The 18,813-nt window shown below is 41.5% G+C and overlaps 1 protein-coding gene across 1 annotated transcript in view; it reads right to left on the bottom strand.

Annotated features, from left to right (window-relative positions):
* SPAG17 (sperm associated antigen 17) overlaps positions 1 to 18,813 on the bottom strand; it is a 183,998-nt gene that overhangs the window by 94,379 nt on the left and 70,806 nt on the right. The window contains exons 8-16 of the mRNA XM_054565090.1: positions 15,645 to 15,806; positions 14,639 to 14,711; positions 14,325 to 14,437; positions 10,501 to 10,638; positions 10,292 to 10,411; positions 9,544 to 9,694; positions 7,921 to 8,148; positions 7,607 to 7,825; positions 512 to 573 (exon numbers count right to left, since the gene is read on the bottom strand). Of these exons, the coding sequence (XP_054421065.1) occupies positions 512 to 573; positions 7,607 to 7,825; positions 7,921 to 8,148; positions 9,544 to 9,694; positions 10,292 to 10,411; positions 10,501 to 10,638; positions 14,325 to 14,437; positions 14,639 to 14,711; positions 15,645 to 15,806 (1,266 nt within the window). The remainder of the gene's footprint in view (positions 1 to 511; positions 574 to 7,606; positions 7,826 to 7,920; positions 8,149 to 9,543; positions 9,695 to 10,291; positions 10,412 to 10,500; positions 10,639 to 14,324; positions 14,438 to 14,638; positions 14,712 to 15,644; positions 15,807 to 18,813) is intronic.

Below are 18,813 nucleotides of genomic sequence, written 5' to 3'. Positions count from 1 at the left end.
TTAATTTGTGTATGGAGCCCTCTTGGACTTCATCAACTAACCAGCATGCACTCCATCTAATTGGGGAAATCTGCATATGTATAAATCCATATGGCAACATTTTAGGAGACCTGCTGCCAGAAAGAGTATGCCTTTGACTTTTTTTTTTATGGGCAACATAATCTAAATATTTTTATTGTTAGGTTATACTCTTCTGAGTCCTGTTAGCAATTATAGGCAGGTTTTCTGAACTCACTTCAAGACAGTATTAGTTCTACATGGCTGTATGGTCAGCAGGTGTTTGTGAGGTTGCCAAGCCACATTGTCTAGAGAGGAGCATGGAGCTGGGAAGTTAACTCCTTTCTCGCCAGCTGGAGCTGGTCTGGGGATGTCTGAATAATCGCTCTCCTTCTCTGGCATCTGCATTCTCCTGCCAAGCGTCTTTTTTTAAAATATATGTTTCTTATTCTGGGTCACGGTTTTCTCCTATGAGCTTACTTGTCTCTACACTTTTAGGAAAATAATTTCTTACCTTTTCAAGAGAATCAGCCTTTGTGACTGCTTCATCTTTGATCTCATTGTTCGTGGTCTGCTCTGTAAATCAAAGACACCAACATCCAGTTGCGTTTGGGCTTTGTTCTTGCCTTTGTCAGTGCAGTGCCTTTTTGTTGCCCATATGATCTATGTTTCTGTGCTGAAAAGGTAATTCCTGAAAGGCATGTTTCATGCCTCCAAAAAGGTGTTTGTGTCAATAACTCTAAATCAGTGTCTATCTAGAAAAGTTATACTAAACCCTTTGAAAAGAACCCAGGTTCCCATATAGATGTTCCTAAATCATATCGGATATGCTGACTTCAGACTGCGTCACCCATGTCTATGTACCTTTGCCTTTACAAGTTGCAAATATTTACTGATCAAATGATATCAACTGCTTAGTACACACTGTCTGTCTTGTCATGCTGACAACTATCACAAAGCCCTTTCAAACTCTGGTGCGTCATATTCTGTGAGTGACAGATTAGGTAAGGGGCAGGGGGTGTATGGAAAGAGGAACTACCAGATAAATGCACCTCCAATTAAAAAGCGGTGTGACTCATTCCCCCGACCTGCAGCTTCTTCTCCCGTTCGTAATCATTTACGAATGTCGAAGCCTTTTAGTGAGCATCTGTAGAGCGACAGGTGGAGCTTAACAAGAGTTAGTTGAATGAGGGAACGGGGGCTGGATTCCAGGGACCCACACCACGGACCACAGGAGCCACGCACACTAGCTCTCCTTGTGACCAGAGAGTGTCCTCCTATGATGGCTGGGACTGGGACATGATCCTTGGCCATGGAGCAAAACGCTGTATGAATGGGCAGAGAAAGAAGAGGTTCATGCTGTTGATTCCTGCATCAGCATGCTTCCGCAGTGCCTAAAGGTACAAACGTTACACAGCTAGAAGAGTTCCATGATAAATTGGTTTAACATGGATACACAAGCATCTTTACCGTGGACAGCTCAGAATTTTTGATATGCTGTTGTGACTGTGAATTTTTACTAGAGAAATGGATAGAGTATGTAGCATATTCCAAATTTGACTAAAGAAACAGAGTACGGTATGAATCTTGTGAGATGTCTGTGGTGCTGTGGAATCACTGAGCCAACCTGACTTTTTATCACTCTTAGAATAATAGAAAATGAATACTTATAAAGTAACTTATGAAAGGGCTCCAGCTTCTCTCTCCAAACGCATCTCCTCCCACTCTCTTGCTCATTCCACTCCAACTCAACTGGCTTGCTCCCTGTGTCTTGAGGTTTTTGCACTTGCTTTTCTCTCTCTGGGCATGTTTTGCTTTGAAATGTTCATCTGTTTCAAACTCTTACTTCATTCATGTTGCCCAATGTTACTGCCTCAAAAGCCTTCTGCCTTATAACCTGCTTTATTTTTAATCATAAAATTTATGATTAAATTTATTTATCTATTTATTTATGTCTGATGCTATTTATTTATGTCTGTCTGATGCTATTTATTTATGTCTGTCTCTCCATGTCCAATGTGAATTCCTAGAGAATAAGAACTTTATCATAGTCTCCCTGACTATACCCTGAGTACCACAGCACATGGTAGGAACTCAGTAAAAATATATATAATTGGAAGGGAAATCTATATCATATATTGAAACTGGAAATGTATGTAGAGTGAGCAGAAATGTAGAAGAAACTCTACAACAAAAGCTTATTTTGAGGTAAGCATAAGATTTGTGGCAAAGACAACCATATCTGGGCTTCCAGAGGGGGTCATTATGCCTAACAAGGAGGGGACAATGTTTTTCTTTCTGTTAGGAGCATAGCTACTTACATGTTCACTACTAGTTCCATTTTGCCTTGGGCCGTGGAAGGTGACGGAATGAACGCTCCAGTCTGAGTTAGAGGACAACTATAAAGTCACTGTAGTTCAGTGTTTATTTAAATACATCCACTCAAGAGAAAACTCAGGCCAAGTATAACTCTAACTAGACCATGATGTCCCATGTGTCCTTGAAGCAATTGATATGAAATCTGTGGAATAAAAATTATTCTATTCTGTGGTCTGCCAGATTTCCGGGAGATTTGATATTCCCTACTGTGATTAAGAATCCAGCAGAAAAAGTCTTGAGTTTAGAAAATACGTTCTAAAAAAAAATTGTGCATCAGTTATTTTGTCAAATGAAAGAACATTCTCAAACTAATCTGAACTCTTTATTTAATAGGAGAGCAAAAATCATTTTTTCTTTCTTTCTGATTTCTGCCTTCAACTGCATAACCCTTTGACAGTGTGATTCAGTAGTTTTTGACACATCTGGAAATGGATGCGTTCCCATCCCTTTGAAAAACAGCTTTCCTAATCTGTTTTACTTTAGAGATAACAAGATCCCTCTGCAAAGCAGTTACTTTATTAAAAAAACACCCAACAAGCATAAAGGGCACATCTAAACCTATAGCCTCATGGTTATCAACTCTCAGGTTTTTCATAAATATCCACTAGGCCCTGTCAAGTTCAAAAACAGTCTCAGATGGAAATCCAGTGTTTGGTTAAGAAAAGCACAAATATTCAGCCCTTCATGTCCAGGAACAGGCTTTTAGATGTATTTGATGCTAAGATAGTTGTGCAGGAAGTACATGAACAATTTCTGCTCTGTTTAAAAAGATTTAAAGTGGCTGTTTTGGAAGTGTGATTCATAGTTGAGGGAAAAATGCAAGATCACAACAACAAAAAAGTCTCTCACACACAACAGCCAGCGAGGCAGAAGCTTCCACTGCCCTCCCCCATTCAAATGTAACAGTTCCTTGAGGTGGGCTGATATACACCATGAAGAATCCCTTACAAGTTATGGGTTCAGCTCTCAAGATTGCTTAGCTTCCGATACTTTCTGATAATCTTCACTGATAATTTTCAGCCCCGATATTTTAGGAAGTTGCTGTAACCATCTACTTTCCACCAGGATCCAGAATGCCAATTTATGTGGTTTGACCACCAGGTGGCAAAAGTTGCCTGAGGAAAACCATGTACCAGTTGCTCCAAAGAGGGGGGGAAAGCAAGACAAAACAAACAAACAAACAAAACAAAGGAAAAAATCTCAGGTTTTACATCTCTCCTGGCTTTTTCTGGCTCATATTAATTCAAAGTGACTTATTTGTCATATGTTTATATTCCATAAGGTGCACTAAAGCCATAACAGCGCCGGTTAACTTATTTGGCTTAATTTTTTTGTGAGCTAGGCTAACAGATAAGTGTATTTAGAATAAAGAGATAGGGAATCAACCCTAATGGGAAGAAAGGAAGGAAGACCCAAAGGTAATAAAATCAGGACAAATATCAGCATGAAGAAGAGACTCTGAATATGGCAAACCATTAGAAGCATCACAAGGAATTTCCGGAACTGAGGAAGCGTTAGCCACTGTGAGGAAAGCTCCGGTTTGGAACCAGCCTTCTGCTGGAATCCTGCCTTCCTGCATGGTTGATCAAGTCAGCTAATCCCTCTGAGGCTTCATTTCCTTGTCTTTAGAACTGAGATAATAGTATCTATCCTCATTGGCTTGATGTTTACAGAGAGTACTAGTTAACCGATGTAAAATATCTCAGCATAGTGCTTACAATATACAGAGCAATAGTCAAGTAGATTTTCCCTAATTTTACTCCATCGATGACTTCTTTTTCTATCTTCATCTAGATACGTGAAACTGGTAAGTGGACCATTCAGTCAATGCTGACTTAACACCTGTTCTCTTGTGGTGCTAACCGCTTACTTTTTTAATGCTTAAAAAATTTATAAAATATAACACATACAGAAAAGTATATAGAACATAAATATTTAGTATAATGAATAACGATAAAGAAAAATCCTAGCATGTCAGGCATCTTATGTATGTCCTTTCATAACCACAATTTCCTTATTAAATCTCCATATTAATCCTGATTTTTTTATGTGTGGATTATTTTGGGTTTTCTACAAACACAGTATCTACTCTTTTATCTCTTTCTTGCCTTACTGAACTGGCAAGCATCTCCAATGTAATATTAAATACATGTGTTTATAGTGGTTAGCCTCCTGATCTCACTGAAAATCTTTCAACTTTTCATTTTGTTATATCATGCTTGTTGTAATTTAAACAATAACCTTTATAATATAGAATAATTTTTCTTCTATTGCTAGTTTGCTATGATTTCCTTCATAGATTGCTATAGAATTTTTAGTGCTTTTTCTGCATTTATTGAGATGATCATTATTTTTCTCATTAATGTGCTAATTAATAAGTTAACGAATTATATATTTTTTACAATGTATGTTTTTTCCTTCTCTTCCTGTTGTATAAACACAAATTGTTTGTGATATGTATACTGCCAGATCAGTTTGCCTACATTTTAGTCAGGATTTTTGCATCTGTGTTCATGAGTAAGTTTAATTTTTTTCCTGTTGTTGTTATTATCCTTGATGGTTTTATTATAAGGTTGATGCTAGCGTCATTTAAAAAAAAGAAGCTTCATATTAAAAAAATACTTTTTTAAAAAATTTTGCAACAGCATGGGTAGAACTGGAGAGCATTATGCTAAGTGAAATAAGTCAGGTAGTGAAAGAAAAATACCATATGATCTCACCTATAAGTGGAACATAATCAACAAAACAAGCAAATATAACCAGCAACATTGAAATAAAAAACAAACCGACAGCAACAAGAGGGGAGGCAACTGGGAAAAGAAGGGAAAGTTGTCAAGTCTCGGAACATGTATAAACCACCCACGGACAAAGCCAAAGTGGGGAAGGACTGAGGGTGGGAGGTGGGGGTGGGTGGGGCAGGGGGAAGTGGTGGCGGGAAAATGGAGACAACTGTACTTGAACAACAATAAAAAAAAATTTTAAAAATTGATGAAATGAACTTCATCAAAATTAAAAACCTTTACTCTTAAAAGATAGTTAAGAAAATTAAAAGTTAGTTATAGACTAGAAGAAAAAAATAAAATAAAAAAGTAGCTTCATATAAAAAACACCTCTTTTTATTTCCTGGAATTATTTTTGTTAAGATTAAAGTTTTTGTTTTCTTTTTTTAAGTTTTATCACTAGTAAATGAGCTCATTTGGGTTTGGCATTTCTTATTTGAGAAAATTTTTAATTATTCATTTAATTTATTTAAATGATTACAAGGCTATTCAGATTTCCTATTTCTTCTTGAGTTATTCTTGGTAAGATATACTTTCCAGTAATTTATTCATTTCACTTTTGGATTTAGTGAAGTCAGACTATTTATATCCTCTTACTATTTTTTAATTTTTTGTAGGATCAAAGGGAAGTCCATTCCTTTATTCCTGTTATAGTTTTATTCCTAGTTTTGTTATTCATGCTTCTCTTTTTTGTGTGTGTTGGCCTTTTATAAAATATTTATCAATTTTAAGTCTTTTCAAAGAACTAAACTTTTGCGTTATTTGTTCTTCCTTATTGCATCTGTATTTTCTATGCCATTGATTTATTTTCTTCCTTTTACTTTATTTGAATTCTATTTGAGGTTGATGTTTAATGTTTAATTAATTTTTAACTATCTTTTAAAAATGTATTCTTTTAAATGTACCTTTAAATATATTTATTTAAAGCTCTGAGTATCTCTAGCTGCATTATACAAATTTTGATATTCAGTATTTTAATTATTCAGTTTACAATATTTCCTAATTTCTACTGTGACCTTTTCTTTAACTTAGGCGTTATATAGAAGTATATGTCTTAATTTAACAATTTGGGGATTTTTCTCTTTTTTTTTTTCTTTTTGTAATTATTGTCCTCCATAATTTTACTGTGGTCTGAGAATATACTCTGCAGTTTTGATCCTGTAAAAATTTGTTGAGACTTTTTTTATGTTCTAGTATATGGTTAATTTTTTTTCATTCCAGAAAGAGAGGAAGGGGGGAGAGAGAGAGAGAGAGAGATTGGTTGCATCCTGCACATGCCCCGACTAAGGACCAAACCGACAACTCAGGCACGTTCCCTGACAAGGAAATGAACTTGTGACCCCCTGGTCTATGGGATAACACTCCAACCAACTGAGCCACACTGGGCAGGGCTAGTTAATATTTTTAAGATAAACCTACGGATGACCTCTAAGAAGCTACACTGTTATGGAGGTGTGAATGCAGGCATATGAATAACTGTAACACATAGCAGGAAGTTACAACTGATGCCACAGAGGACTAACTGGGACCACAGAAACGCTAAGGAGGCATTTCCAGGTGGACACACCCAGCAAAGCTTCAGGGAGGTGCTCCTGAAACCCAGTCATAATCAAAAGAGAACTCTCCGTGGAGTGCATTGTGGGGAAAGGCCCCAAGATGGGAAAGAGCAGGCTGTGTAGAGAAAATAGGGCCTAAATTCTCTTTGACTAGAGCATGGGATGAGTGAGGAAAAGGGAAAAAGTGGGAAGGGTTTTGGAGGAGTAGTTCCATGCGATGGGAAAAGCAGGTGAAGCAGGCCAAGGAGCTGGGTTGTGTCCTGCAGGGAATAGGGAGCCACTGCATGTTATGAAGAGGAAAACAAAGGAGCTGTATCTGAAGCAGTTAACCTGACAGCTAAGTGTACGACAGCTGAATAAGAATTTAGCTTAATTTCGTTCTGTACTTTCATACGCCCAAATAGGACAACATTCATAATGCTATATTCTAGAATGAGAGGGATTACCTGAGCTATCAGGAGAGGAAGGGAGCCAATGTTCATGGAGCGCTGATTTTGTATAAGGTACTGGGCAGTTCATTATGTTATTGCAAGTTAGTTTTAAAATAAATTTTTCATATAATCATAGAAATGCTAATGGTAAAAGTTTTGATTATGTGTAATCAAGTTTTATTTATATAATTCATAATTATTTTTTAAGTAATTAAAAATGTACTACATTTACTAAGGTAAGAGTATACTAAGAGGCTTTAGGATATTTTGAAAAACAAGGGTTGAAATAGAGGATTTACCAAATAGCAACACTAAGTAACAAAGTTTAATTACCCAAATAACTTGGATATTAAACAGCATTCCAACAGAAATAGAGAGGAATTTAAATAACGCATCTGGAATCACGTTTTTGGTTTATAACACGTACTTCAGCGTCTGCACACACACGCACACGTTTACTTACCCAAAGGCGCAGGTGGTTGCTGAGTCTTCCTGCCAGTCTCCTGCTCTGACAGCTCTCTATTATCAGGGTCTAAGGGTTTCTCATTATTTGGGTCAGAATGCTTCATACTGTCAGCGTCAGGCTGGCCAGGATCTGAAGGTTCTTTATTGATCTCATTATCTTGCACAGATGTTGAGAAACTCTCATCCATAAATAAAATTCTGTCTTTGGTTTCAGTATCTAACCAGTGTAAAGAGGATTCATGAGCTACAAGACTAGAAGAATCGACAAGCACAGAACACAGGAATGTCTTCTGCTCCCTCCAGGCAGCGTACCTGTTTGGTGTCTGGCCTCTCGGCTGTTCAGCTTTGTGAGATGCTGTTGCCTGATTTGTTTAGCAAATCTGGCAGGGTTGTCCCACGGTATGTTGAATGTCTCAGAGTCTGTCCCATACATCTTCCTAGAAGGCTTTAGCTTCCCTTCTTCATCAACCTCAGAGAGTTTCAGGCTCTCGAAAGTAAACACTTTGAAGGCTCTTTCTACTTCGTTCCAGCTCAGGGGCTCTGTAAGAAAGCAGGGCCTTTGCTGCTAGGTATGCTCTTGCTGCCACCTGGGACAGGCTGGCAGCGGGCAGCCGGGGGTTTGTCCACCGGAGTGATTAGGGAGTCACACCGCGAGGGGTGCTGCCCTAACATGGGCTCCACAGTTCTGCAGCGAACAGCAAGGGTGCCGGTAGGGAAGCTACACAATCGAAATGTAACTTATCGAGATAATGTTCCCAACTGCTTCATAGCTTAATAAACATTAGGTGCCCAGAGGAATTCACATGGATTTTCCAGGCTATCATATTGGTTGAATATGGTTAAAACTTACCCTTCATAAACAAAAGCACCCTTGCTGCTATTGTAATTTAAAACCAAAAAATCACTCACTTGTGTCTAACATATGCTGTTATATTCAATGGGATTTCTGAGTCCCCTTTATGAGGACTCAGAAAAGGCCTCTTTCCACCCAGTTGGCTGGTTCTGTACTTCCCATAACTGCACTTCAAAGGTTATCAGCTTTCCATGAGATCCGTTCATTTGCATATTTGTTCCTTTACACGTAAGTGTATCTATCTATCCATCCACTCACTCACTCACTTGCTCATTCATTCTCATTTTCTATGTATTAGCTTTTGACATAGGTGCTTGAGACTGAAAGAAAAGATTTGGTTATTTCACTTCAGAAATCTAAGGTAGAGGGGTGGGAGGTCGGTATTAACAACTAATCATGTAAATCAACATAAAAATATTTTGTAATTTGTTTAGAGTTGGAAAAGAAATGAGAAGGAAGAACCTGTGCATGCTATTTTCTTTTCTAGGCCAAAGGCTTTCCTGCCCAATAAAGATGTCTGTGTAATTTCGTATTCCTTCTCCTAAGCAGGAATGCATCTGCATCCTGCCTCAAGCACAAATAGAATTTGTTCTAGGGAATGACTGTCTAGAACGTAAAACTCCAGTGAGCTCTGCAACGAAAAGCTGATTTTAATATTCTCAAAGACCTTTCTTTGCACCGTCCTCCGAGAGCCGAGAGCGCCCCTCCTGTAGTGGGAGGAGCTTACCTGGAATCAGCGCACTCTCCGCAGGACCCCGACAGCAGGCGCTCTCATTCATCTACCTGGATCACCAGGTCATCACCAATGATGTCAATGAGGGGCTGTGGTGTTGCGGGGCGGGGCGCAGGACGCATGGTGGAGAGAACACCCAGCACAGCAAGCTGAAGGTTAGGCATTGTAGCTATCATAGTACCACTAATACCGTTATTCAAGATGAGAAAATTGCAGTCAATCAAAATACCCACCCTCACTCAGCGTCCGAAAGGTCTCTCAACCATCAGAATGTTTTGGGGTGTCATCTTAAGGGGCACACCTGACCAGAAACGAATGAGTGTGAGCTAAGACAAAGTGGTGTACTCACCATTTGTACAAAAGTGCATGAGCTCGTGAATTGCAGCTAGGCGCTTGGTGCTGTTCCAAGGTGGGGGCAGAGGGAATTCAAGGAACTCCCACAGTGGCAGCTTGGACTGCATCTCCCGCTCAACTTGAACTGGGTCAAAATTCTTTTGGTCCTGATGAAAAAGAGCAGCGTGACAGAAGACGTTCAAGTCAGCTGTCAACTGCCTCATGCATATGGAGAAGGCAAAACCTAATACCTGCCCTCTTGTTATTTGGGAACAGGGGAAATCACTGGGAATTGGGAAAGACAAACTATTGGTATTTTGCTGAGGGTCAGAAAAGCTAGTCCTCACTTTGCCAGAGGTTCCTGGTGCATAGAAATGACAGATTCTTCATTCACAGTGACAAACGGCCGAAGTCTCATATGTGTTCCTCTCTCCCTTCTGAGAGTCTTTCTTGGCCTCCACTAGTTTTTTCATACTAGCAGATATTTAAAGCAAATCACTATAAAGTGTTAATGCGAATGTGGCGTAGTCACAATCAATTTAATGGCTTATTGGACCACTATAATTAGGAAAGTTTTCTTTGCTGACATAATTTCTCCCTTATGCATCTCCATTTCCTGAGATCTCACTCTGCAAACAGGGATTCACTCTGCATATTACTTTTAGGTAGTGCGGGTAAAGCTATCAAATGAAGATTTGTTTAACTGAACAACTGCAAACGGGGGTTCTTGTGTAAGCTATCCTCAGGGTAACGGGTACTATTACCTTCAGTACGTACTTCTTATGGGCAAGCACATCGTGGTAGTTCAGCAGGAGAGGGCCTTCAGGTGCTGTTTTGCTTTTGCTTTTGCTTTCTTCTTGACATGAAAATACTTCATGGAGATTCTATTCAAATTGAGATAATATTGATGTAAAGAGAGAACCCATACGTTTTCGCAACATGCAAGCACTTTGGCCACCGCATGCCATCTGACCTTCTTCTCCTTCTCTGTGAGACAGAGTGAGGGCAGGATGGACGCAATGTGAGCTGCGATTCTGTGGTCCAGCCCGTCAGCTCTGGGGGGCGGCTCCACCAGGCTGGGCGGGATGAGGTCTTTTTCCGTTGCTACAACCTATGAAGGTAAAGTATTGGGAGGAACTGGTTTAGTGGTCAGCTCTGTATTGATATTCATGTGTTTCCACTGTTCTTAGTCAAAAATGGCAGTTTCCACCAATAAAGTTCAGTGTTTACAAAAAATGGCAGTAGAATTACCAGCGAATACCCCCCAAAAAGGAAAAATGTTTGCAATCCATGTGTTAAAGTAAGTATAACTTTAATACATGTATTAGAATTGATAACAAAATACAAATGATAAACAAGAAAATTTACTATGATAGAAATCAAAATAGCAATTTTTTTAAATGATTTACTCTTTCTCTTAAAGCAAGAGCGTTTACACACCTTCAGGTTCAATAAATGTTTTTCGAGTGCCAACCGCACGCCTACACCATGTGGTAAATCTTCACATACATTATCTCAGTGAAGCCTCACAGCAATGCTGTGGAAGGAGCATCTCACAGAGAAAGAAATCAGGGTGAGTAAAGTTGGGTGATTGGCTCAGGCCCAAGGCTACCAGGTGGGAGGAACTGGGGTTCACATTAATTCCTCAACCTTCCTTCAAGATAGAAAAGGCGAAGTCAGTAAAGGGTAACAGTCTCCCGCACAAGGAGAAAGGGAGGGCTGGAAAGATTACATGCCTGGTTCGATTGTGCCTGGTAAACAAAAGAAGTTGAAGTATAATCAAGGTAGGCACCTAACACACAGCCTTTCTCTTCACCTTAAATCCCATAATCATCCTTGTGATTTCACATCCCTCTCCAGGGTTTCTCAGCTTCAAAACCAAGGACACTCTGAACTAGAGCATTATGTCGCCAGGGCTATTTTGTTCACTACAGAAAGTTCAGCAGCATCACCGGGCTCTACTCATTTGATGGCAGGAGAACCCCTCAATTATAAACACCAAAAATATCTCCAGACATCGTCAAATATCTCTGGGAGGCAAAATCACCCTCTGCTGATAACTACAGCTATAGACTGATAACAAAATCAGCTCATCCTTCACCTGTGTCAACTCCTTACTTTTCACGAGAGCAACTCATGCCTCTACTTTCTATTTTCCGTCCAGCTCTTGGACCCACTCCAATCACAAAAGGCCACTCAAAGCTGTTCCATCTCTGACGTGTGAAACTCTAATATCCTGTCCTATACAATCCCATCCCATTATTATTAAGCATTTATTCAGCCAGCGCGTATCTATTATTAAGTGCCTTCTATGTGTCAGGCACTGAGCTCATTGACTGTCCCCTTTGGTGCCTGGAATACAGTAGATGGCTAATAAATGTTGCTTTGAGTTTGGTTGAATGATACAAGAAAGACTAACTTAAATCATTATACTGAAAGCTGTATAGGGTTTTTGAGCTTTTATGACTTTATTGATATAGCAAAACTACTGGTCTCCCAAAACACTTATGGGGCAATTAAAGGCAAACATGAGTGTGCTTACTTAATTGGTTATAAGAGTAAAGCAGTCAACAAACGTACAAATGTATACTGGAAGTAGCAGGAATAATATTTCTAGAAACAACTTTAAACATTTTAATATTCAGAGAGATAAAGGAATGTGTTATATGCATGATATAAGAACAATAACAGGTAGTTATAAAAAGAAATTAGAGAATTGGTAAATTAAAAACATTACTTTTAAAACAGAACTTCAACAGCAGCCTGGACTCCACTGAAGAATGAATTAGTTGGAAGTTAAGCTGGAATTCCCCAAATGATAAAATTGAAAGAAAAATCAAAAGATGAAGGAAAAAATCAGAAATTCTAACATCTGTCTAACAAAAATAAGGATAAATCAAAAGGAGAAAAAATACTTTAAAATATAACTTATTTCAACAAGTAAATACTCAATGTCTACCATGGCTTACGTGTAAGTCATATGTGCTCAGCACACAGCAATGAGCAAGACTAGTTACGTCCCTGCTTGCATGGAACTTAGATTCCCAGTCCTAGACAACGGTGAGACACAAAGCAACTAGGTGCGTTGTTAAGAGTGGTTGTGGATAAGAAAATAACACAAGGTGGTGCAGTAGAGAACGCCTTCTGCAGATCAAGTCCTCAGAGAGAAAGCCCAGTTAAGGGCGGCCACTTCCACTGGGGACTGAAAGGCAAGGAGTATTCACCAGGCAGGGGGCAGCCAAAGTGAAATGCTCAGGGGGAATTACGTAGCGTATGTGAGGAAAACGCAGAAAGCTGTGTGCGTAACGAACAGTGAGTGTGTGTTGGGGGAGGAGGCTTGGTGGAGAGCAAGAAATGAGATGACACATAGGGCCCAAAACCACAGCTCTGGTGTCTTTGTGGACCAGTGTAAGGAATTACGATTCTACTCAGAAGGTGATCAGAAACCAGGTTATCATTCTTTATGTCATGATGACAATCATAAAACAAACAAAGCCGTGCCTAGACACAGCCTTGTGTTATCAATTATAAGAGAAATTCTAATAGCTGCCAGAAAGAAAACCAGGTTATCTACAAAGGAAAGAGTATCAGACTGACATCAGACTGCTTATCAGGAACCTCAGAAGAAAGAAAGCAAAGCAGTGCTATCAAAATACTTTTCCACTCAGACTGACTAGTTTCAAAAGCAGTTTCTGCCACTTACTACTTGGACAAGTTACTTAACCTTTTGATGCTTCAGCTTCCTTATCTGTAAAGTAAGGAATAAAAATCATTCCTGTTTCATAGTGTTGTTCGAAGGATTAAATGAGTTGATTAATAAGACAATCTTCTCAAATACTACATACAGAACATTGACCGGAAGTGAGCATGTACACCAGGTCCCTCAGGAAGTCGGGAAATTACAAACCAGTTGTTGTGACATGCGTACTGTGTTTACTAATCATAATGCAGTAAAATTAGTTGACACTAAACAGTGGTGATAAAAATAAAAGATTTGGAATAGAATACACTGAAAGTGTCAGGGTGTAGTTAAAGGAATACTCAGAAGGAAATGTGTATCCTTAAGTGAAGCAAAACAGACTAAAAATAAATGAATACAAAATAAGCCCAAAGAAAGCAGAAGGAAATTATACAGTTAAATGAAAAATTAATGAAATAAAAAGTAAAAAGTTGTTGATCAATGAAACAAATGCTGATTCTTTGAAAAGGCCCACACAATAGATACGCCATTGATAACCATGATCGAGAAAAGAGAGGGCAGCGACATCGTAGAAAAGCAACACGACCAGACATGCAGGAAACTTAAAAATGCACAGAAGCGAATAAGGGGCTTAGTAGGATATTCAAAGCACAAATAAAATCAACATATTTCTAAAAAAAAAAAAAAATTATGACTAAAGTTGGCCCCAGAAATAGAAAACTCTGACTAAATCTGCAAGTATAAAAGAAATTTTAAAGATAGTTAAAGACTCTTAACTACCCCACCCACCTGTCACACTCTTCTTTCTCTTTCGTTGAAATGATAAAAGATAGTTTTAAGGACCTGTCTACTAAAACTTCAGGGAATGTTATAGGAACTATTCCAGAGCATAGCAAAAGACAGGGGATTGAAGCCAATGATCAAAGCAAACTCTAGTTCTATCTAAAATTGTCTAATCTTTGTACGGGAGAATGCATCCAGGCATTAGGCATGTAATCTTAAAATAGCTTCTTAAACGAGGGAAGCAAAGAGAGATGAAGTGACTGCCGCGAGGTTACCCACCTGGAAACAGCCTCCAACGGCGTCCACCTACCTACCTGTTCCAGCAGACAGTGCAGGATCAGGGGCACAGAGATGAACTCTTCTGGAATCGGATTCAGCAAATCATGGTAATACCGCATGTCTACCTCGGTGGTGATGACCGAACCCACTGGAAAAGAGACAACCCCTCATGGCTCACTCACGATGCATCCTCCCTTCTTTCACTAAAATCTCATCCACCAATTCAAACCGTGACCATGCAGTAGTAAGTGCAGGACCGGAGGGGGAGGGAGAGCGGAAAGCCACGCGGAGGACAGTCACTATTCCCTAAAGCCCGCTCTCACGGCCCGGCAACGGGGCTCACACGTGCCTGATGGTGGCGCTTGCGGTCCTTCGTTTTGTGCTTTTTTCTTCCCAGCGCTTGGAGCCACGGGTTGTGGAGTCTAAAAGAGGAATGATTACAAAGAAACCCCTGAGAAAGCGACCGGGGGTGCTTTCATCAAATGCTGGTCTGGTGGGACCTGAAAGGATTCTGAGGTTGTACGATTATGTTCTCACCACAAAATATTAGGATCAAATGAAAGGAAGAAGCGAACGGGCACAGACAGTTGGCGGGTTTTCCTGCCGGGCTCGCGGAGCACTGGCAGGGGTGCGGCTGGCAGGGGCGCCGCAAGCCCCAGGGCGTCCCTCCCGCGACCCAGAACCGCGGGGCTTCCCCCCCCCTCCCCCCCGCGAGAGCCGTCGGTGGCTCCGGGCTCTTCAGCCCCGCACCAGTGGACAGCCCGGGCCGGGCCTCCCGACCGGGCCTGACCAGGCGTCCCGCTCCTCGGTCTCCCTCCTGCTCCGCTCCGGGTGGGACAGCGGCCAGGCCTCGTCGCTTCTGCCCCCGAGCCGTCTGTTCTCACAGTGCGCACCATGCTAGACTGAAACTGCGCTTCCCTTGGCTGCTGCCCGCTTTGAAGGTGAACCTCAGTGAGGGGGGCAGGGGTGAGTCTGGCCCGCGGTGGCACTGCCGGGGCCTTGCACAGGGCCGGCGCGTGGCAGGTGCTCATAGACACCGTGGTGCGCGGACGGACGGGCCTCCCTGTCCCAGACGCAGTTCACTGCACGGCGGGCTGAGGGGGTGCGCACCGCAGCATGTATGCGGCCGGTGCTTGGGGAGCTCTGTAAAGCCCCCACCCTGTTGGTGTCCTTTCATGCTGTCCCCGGGGGCCTTTCCTCGTTCCCATCCTCACGTGTGAAATCCCCACAGGCACAGTAACCTTGCTACGAGTACTATATATATAAGGCTCTCTTCATATGTTTTATAAATATGAACAAATTAAGTTGTTCGGTTAATCACTCAGTCCACAGAAGACATCCGAGCGCACACCTACCTCGGAAATCCCCGGGGCCTCTAAGGTCGGTTTCTCACTAACCACTTGCGGGACGTTAATGAGCTGCATGCTTTCCAGGTAGTGCTGGTGCTGCCTTTTCCAGTCCAGTACATCATACATCAGACAGGCGACGCTTTCAAAAATACTGGTGCCCAAGTCCAGCTATGGGTGACAGAATTAGTGAAAACTAGCCATCAGTTTCCTATTGTTGGAATCGGAGGGATGGTGTGTATCTACCTTAACAGCTACACCTATCACTTTAAAATAATTTTCTTTTTCAATTACAGTTCACATTCAATATTACTTTGTATTAGTTTCAGGCGTGCAGCATAGTGGTTGGACAGTCACACACTTTACAAAGTGTCCCCCTGGTATTTCCAGCGCCCACCTGGCACCGTGCGCGGTTATCACACTATTGCTGGCCGTGTTCCCCCTGCTGTCCTGTACAGCCCCGTGGCTATTTTGTGACTCTGCCGATTTGTACTTTCTTAAAATCAATTTGAGAGAGAGAGCGAGAAAGACAGAGAAAGCAGGGGCGGGGGGAAGAGGGAGAGAGAAATCGATTTGGTCTTCCATTTAGTTATTCGTTCATTGGCTGATTCTTGTATGTGCCCTGACAGGGGATGGGACCTGCAACCTTGGCCTTTGGGACAAGGCTCAAACCAACTGAGCAACCCAGGCAGGGCTACTCTGAACTTCTTAATCCCTTCGCCTTTCCACGCAGACCCTGACCCCCAACCCCTCTGGGAACCATCAGTCTCTTCTCTGTATCTGAGTCTATTTCTGTTCTGTTTGTTGACTCTGTTCTGTACTTTCCATATGTAAGTGAAATCATATGGTGTTTGTTTGTCTGACTGATCTATTTCACTGAGGATAACACCCCTAGGTCCATCCATGCTGTCACAAATGGTTAAGAATTTGTTCTTTTTATGGCTGAGTAACATTCCACTGTATATATGTACCACAGCTTTCATATTCACTCATCTATTGATGGGCACTTGGGCTGCTTCCATAGCTTGGCCATTGTAAATAACTCTGCAATGAACATAGGGATACATGTATCCTTTCAAATGAGTGTTTTGGGTTTCTTCAAATATATACCCAGAAGTGTAATTGCTGGATATAAGGCAGTTCCGTTTTTAATTTTTTTGAGGAAACTCCATACTGGCTTCTATAGTGGCTGTACAATCTGCATTCCTACCAACAGAAAAGAGGGTTCCTCCTTCTCCGCATCCTTGCCAACAGTGGCTGTTCGTTGATTTACTGATGGTAGCCATTCTGACAGGCGGGAGGGGATATCTCGCTCTGTTTCTTACAGGGAAGCACTTCCCGCAACCAGGGAATCCCTGCTGTGGTGACCGAGTCTTCCCTTGTTGAACACCCCTTGCTCTTCTTGATCACCTGCCTTTGGAGGGCCTTTCGGCTGCCTTGTCATGTAAGAGCCTAATTAATGCTTCAGCAAAGGGAAAAGCGCCCCATTTTCTCCTTATCTCAATTCCTACAACATGTTAGATACATAATTTCGATTTCTCAGCCCAAGACAAGCTACAGATGACTCCTGGCTTGGCTGTGCAAGAAGCACAACAGGAAGCACGTGCTCAGCTTTCACATCATTCATGCAAGTATGCGGCGGTGTACATGCAATCAATAGTCCCTCCTCTCCTCCCTGCTTCTCCTTTTTTCTTTCACCTGTGCTAACTTAAGGGGGGAAAAATAACCCTAAGAAATCTTGAAAGACTACTGCTCCTATAATACCCACAAGTTTTATGATCTGGCAAGTAAGCTGTAAATCAGACTCTTCTGTTACTTGGGCTTTCATTTCCAGAAGTAGGAAGGCACTGTTATCCCTAGGCCTGTCTGCTCAAAAGCAAAGGAGATTACATGGGCTCATCCTGTATGTGAGTGGAGGAGGTAAGGCAGCGTGAGATAGCCTCTGTGGGGCTGGGGAGTCTCCGTCTGGCCGGAGTCCAGGGGCAGGCCTCGCTTTGCCCATCGCCATAGCCAGCGGGCGGGCTGGCCTTCGCTCGCCCGCTCCAACACTGCGCTTCCTTCGGGTAAGCTTCCACCTGGTGTTCTTTGCCCAAAGTCTGGCATTGAAACATATTTTTGTTTGTTTGTTATTTTAAGAAATATAATAAAACTTCTGCCCAGTGATCCCTTAGCTTAACTAGTTAATTTATTTTTAAATCAAACAGCAAATCATATGCTAAAAGCCAACAAATTATTTCAGCAACCAAGTCTTAACTTGAGATGTTACAGATGTCTTACACGAGCAGTTAGCACTTCGTGATGGGCATTTATTTGATGTAAAGCTTTCGTTACCTTGGTTCAGCAGAAATACAGCCTGCCTGTTTGCAGCCAAGGGTACTAATGCTTTCCTTCTTCCAGCGAGGAAGAAGACTCCTCGGCTGGCTCCTGCCTCGGATACGAGGCCATTATCAACTTCCAGACATAGCTGAGCGTGCGACACCACATATCTAGTCTACTTCTATGAGAAGTAGATTTATTACTTTGCTGCTTTGTAAGCGATCCTCAGTCTCAGATGAACGTTGGTCCTCAGTGCCTTTTCTGCTGGAATCCAACCCCATTAGTGAACTGCTCTCTCCGTCCCCTTCACCCTCACTCACTTTTCAGAGGCCTGCCTGGGCTCTAAAAGACTACAGACCGCAGCCCCGGCAATAGGACGATCCTCAATACACACTTGCACATTGACTGATGGAAGATTAGCATGTCCAGTTGGGCTCCATGGCCCCAAATGGCTCCTTAGGTGACCGTTTTCATTCCTGAGTTATCTTCATGTTCCACCTAGACAACCTGGACATGAATCTTTTCGTTCCAAAGTCAGGAATGTTCTACCAGAACGAGTATTTCAACTAAGCTGATCTGATCTTTTCAACATAAAATAAACTTTTTGAATATTTGTCACTGAAACCCTTCTCTGTGTTTTTTAAAAGGAAACTATAGCCCTATCCATTTTCTTTAAAAATGGAGTAATTGGAACTTTCTAATGAACAGGAAATTGTAAACAAGGGTGCAGCAAGGAGAATGCTGGGAACAGTGCTGGGTCTTAGGAAACTGCAATTGTACGTCCTGCTGTTCATATTCACGTGCTGATGATGCGGTGAAATGTGCTCTACCCAGGGAACACTGCATTTCAACTCCTCCCAGC

This window comes from Pteronotus mesoamericanus, unplaced genomic scaffold (assembly GCF_021234165.1).
Source record: "Pteronotus mesoamericanus isolate MK-2021 breed Mesoamerican mustached bat unplaced genomic scaffold, CSHL_Meso_final scaffold_99, whole genome shotgun sequence".
Classification (NCBI taxonomy): domain Eukaryota; kingdom Metazoa; phylum Chordata; class Mammalia; order Chiroptera; family Mormoopidae; genus Pteronotus; species Pteronotus mesoamericanus.
The sequence above is the reverse complement of the archived record's forward strand: the minus strand, read 5'-3'. Positions and strand labels throughout refer to the sequence as shown.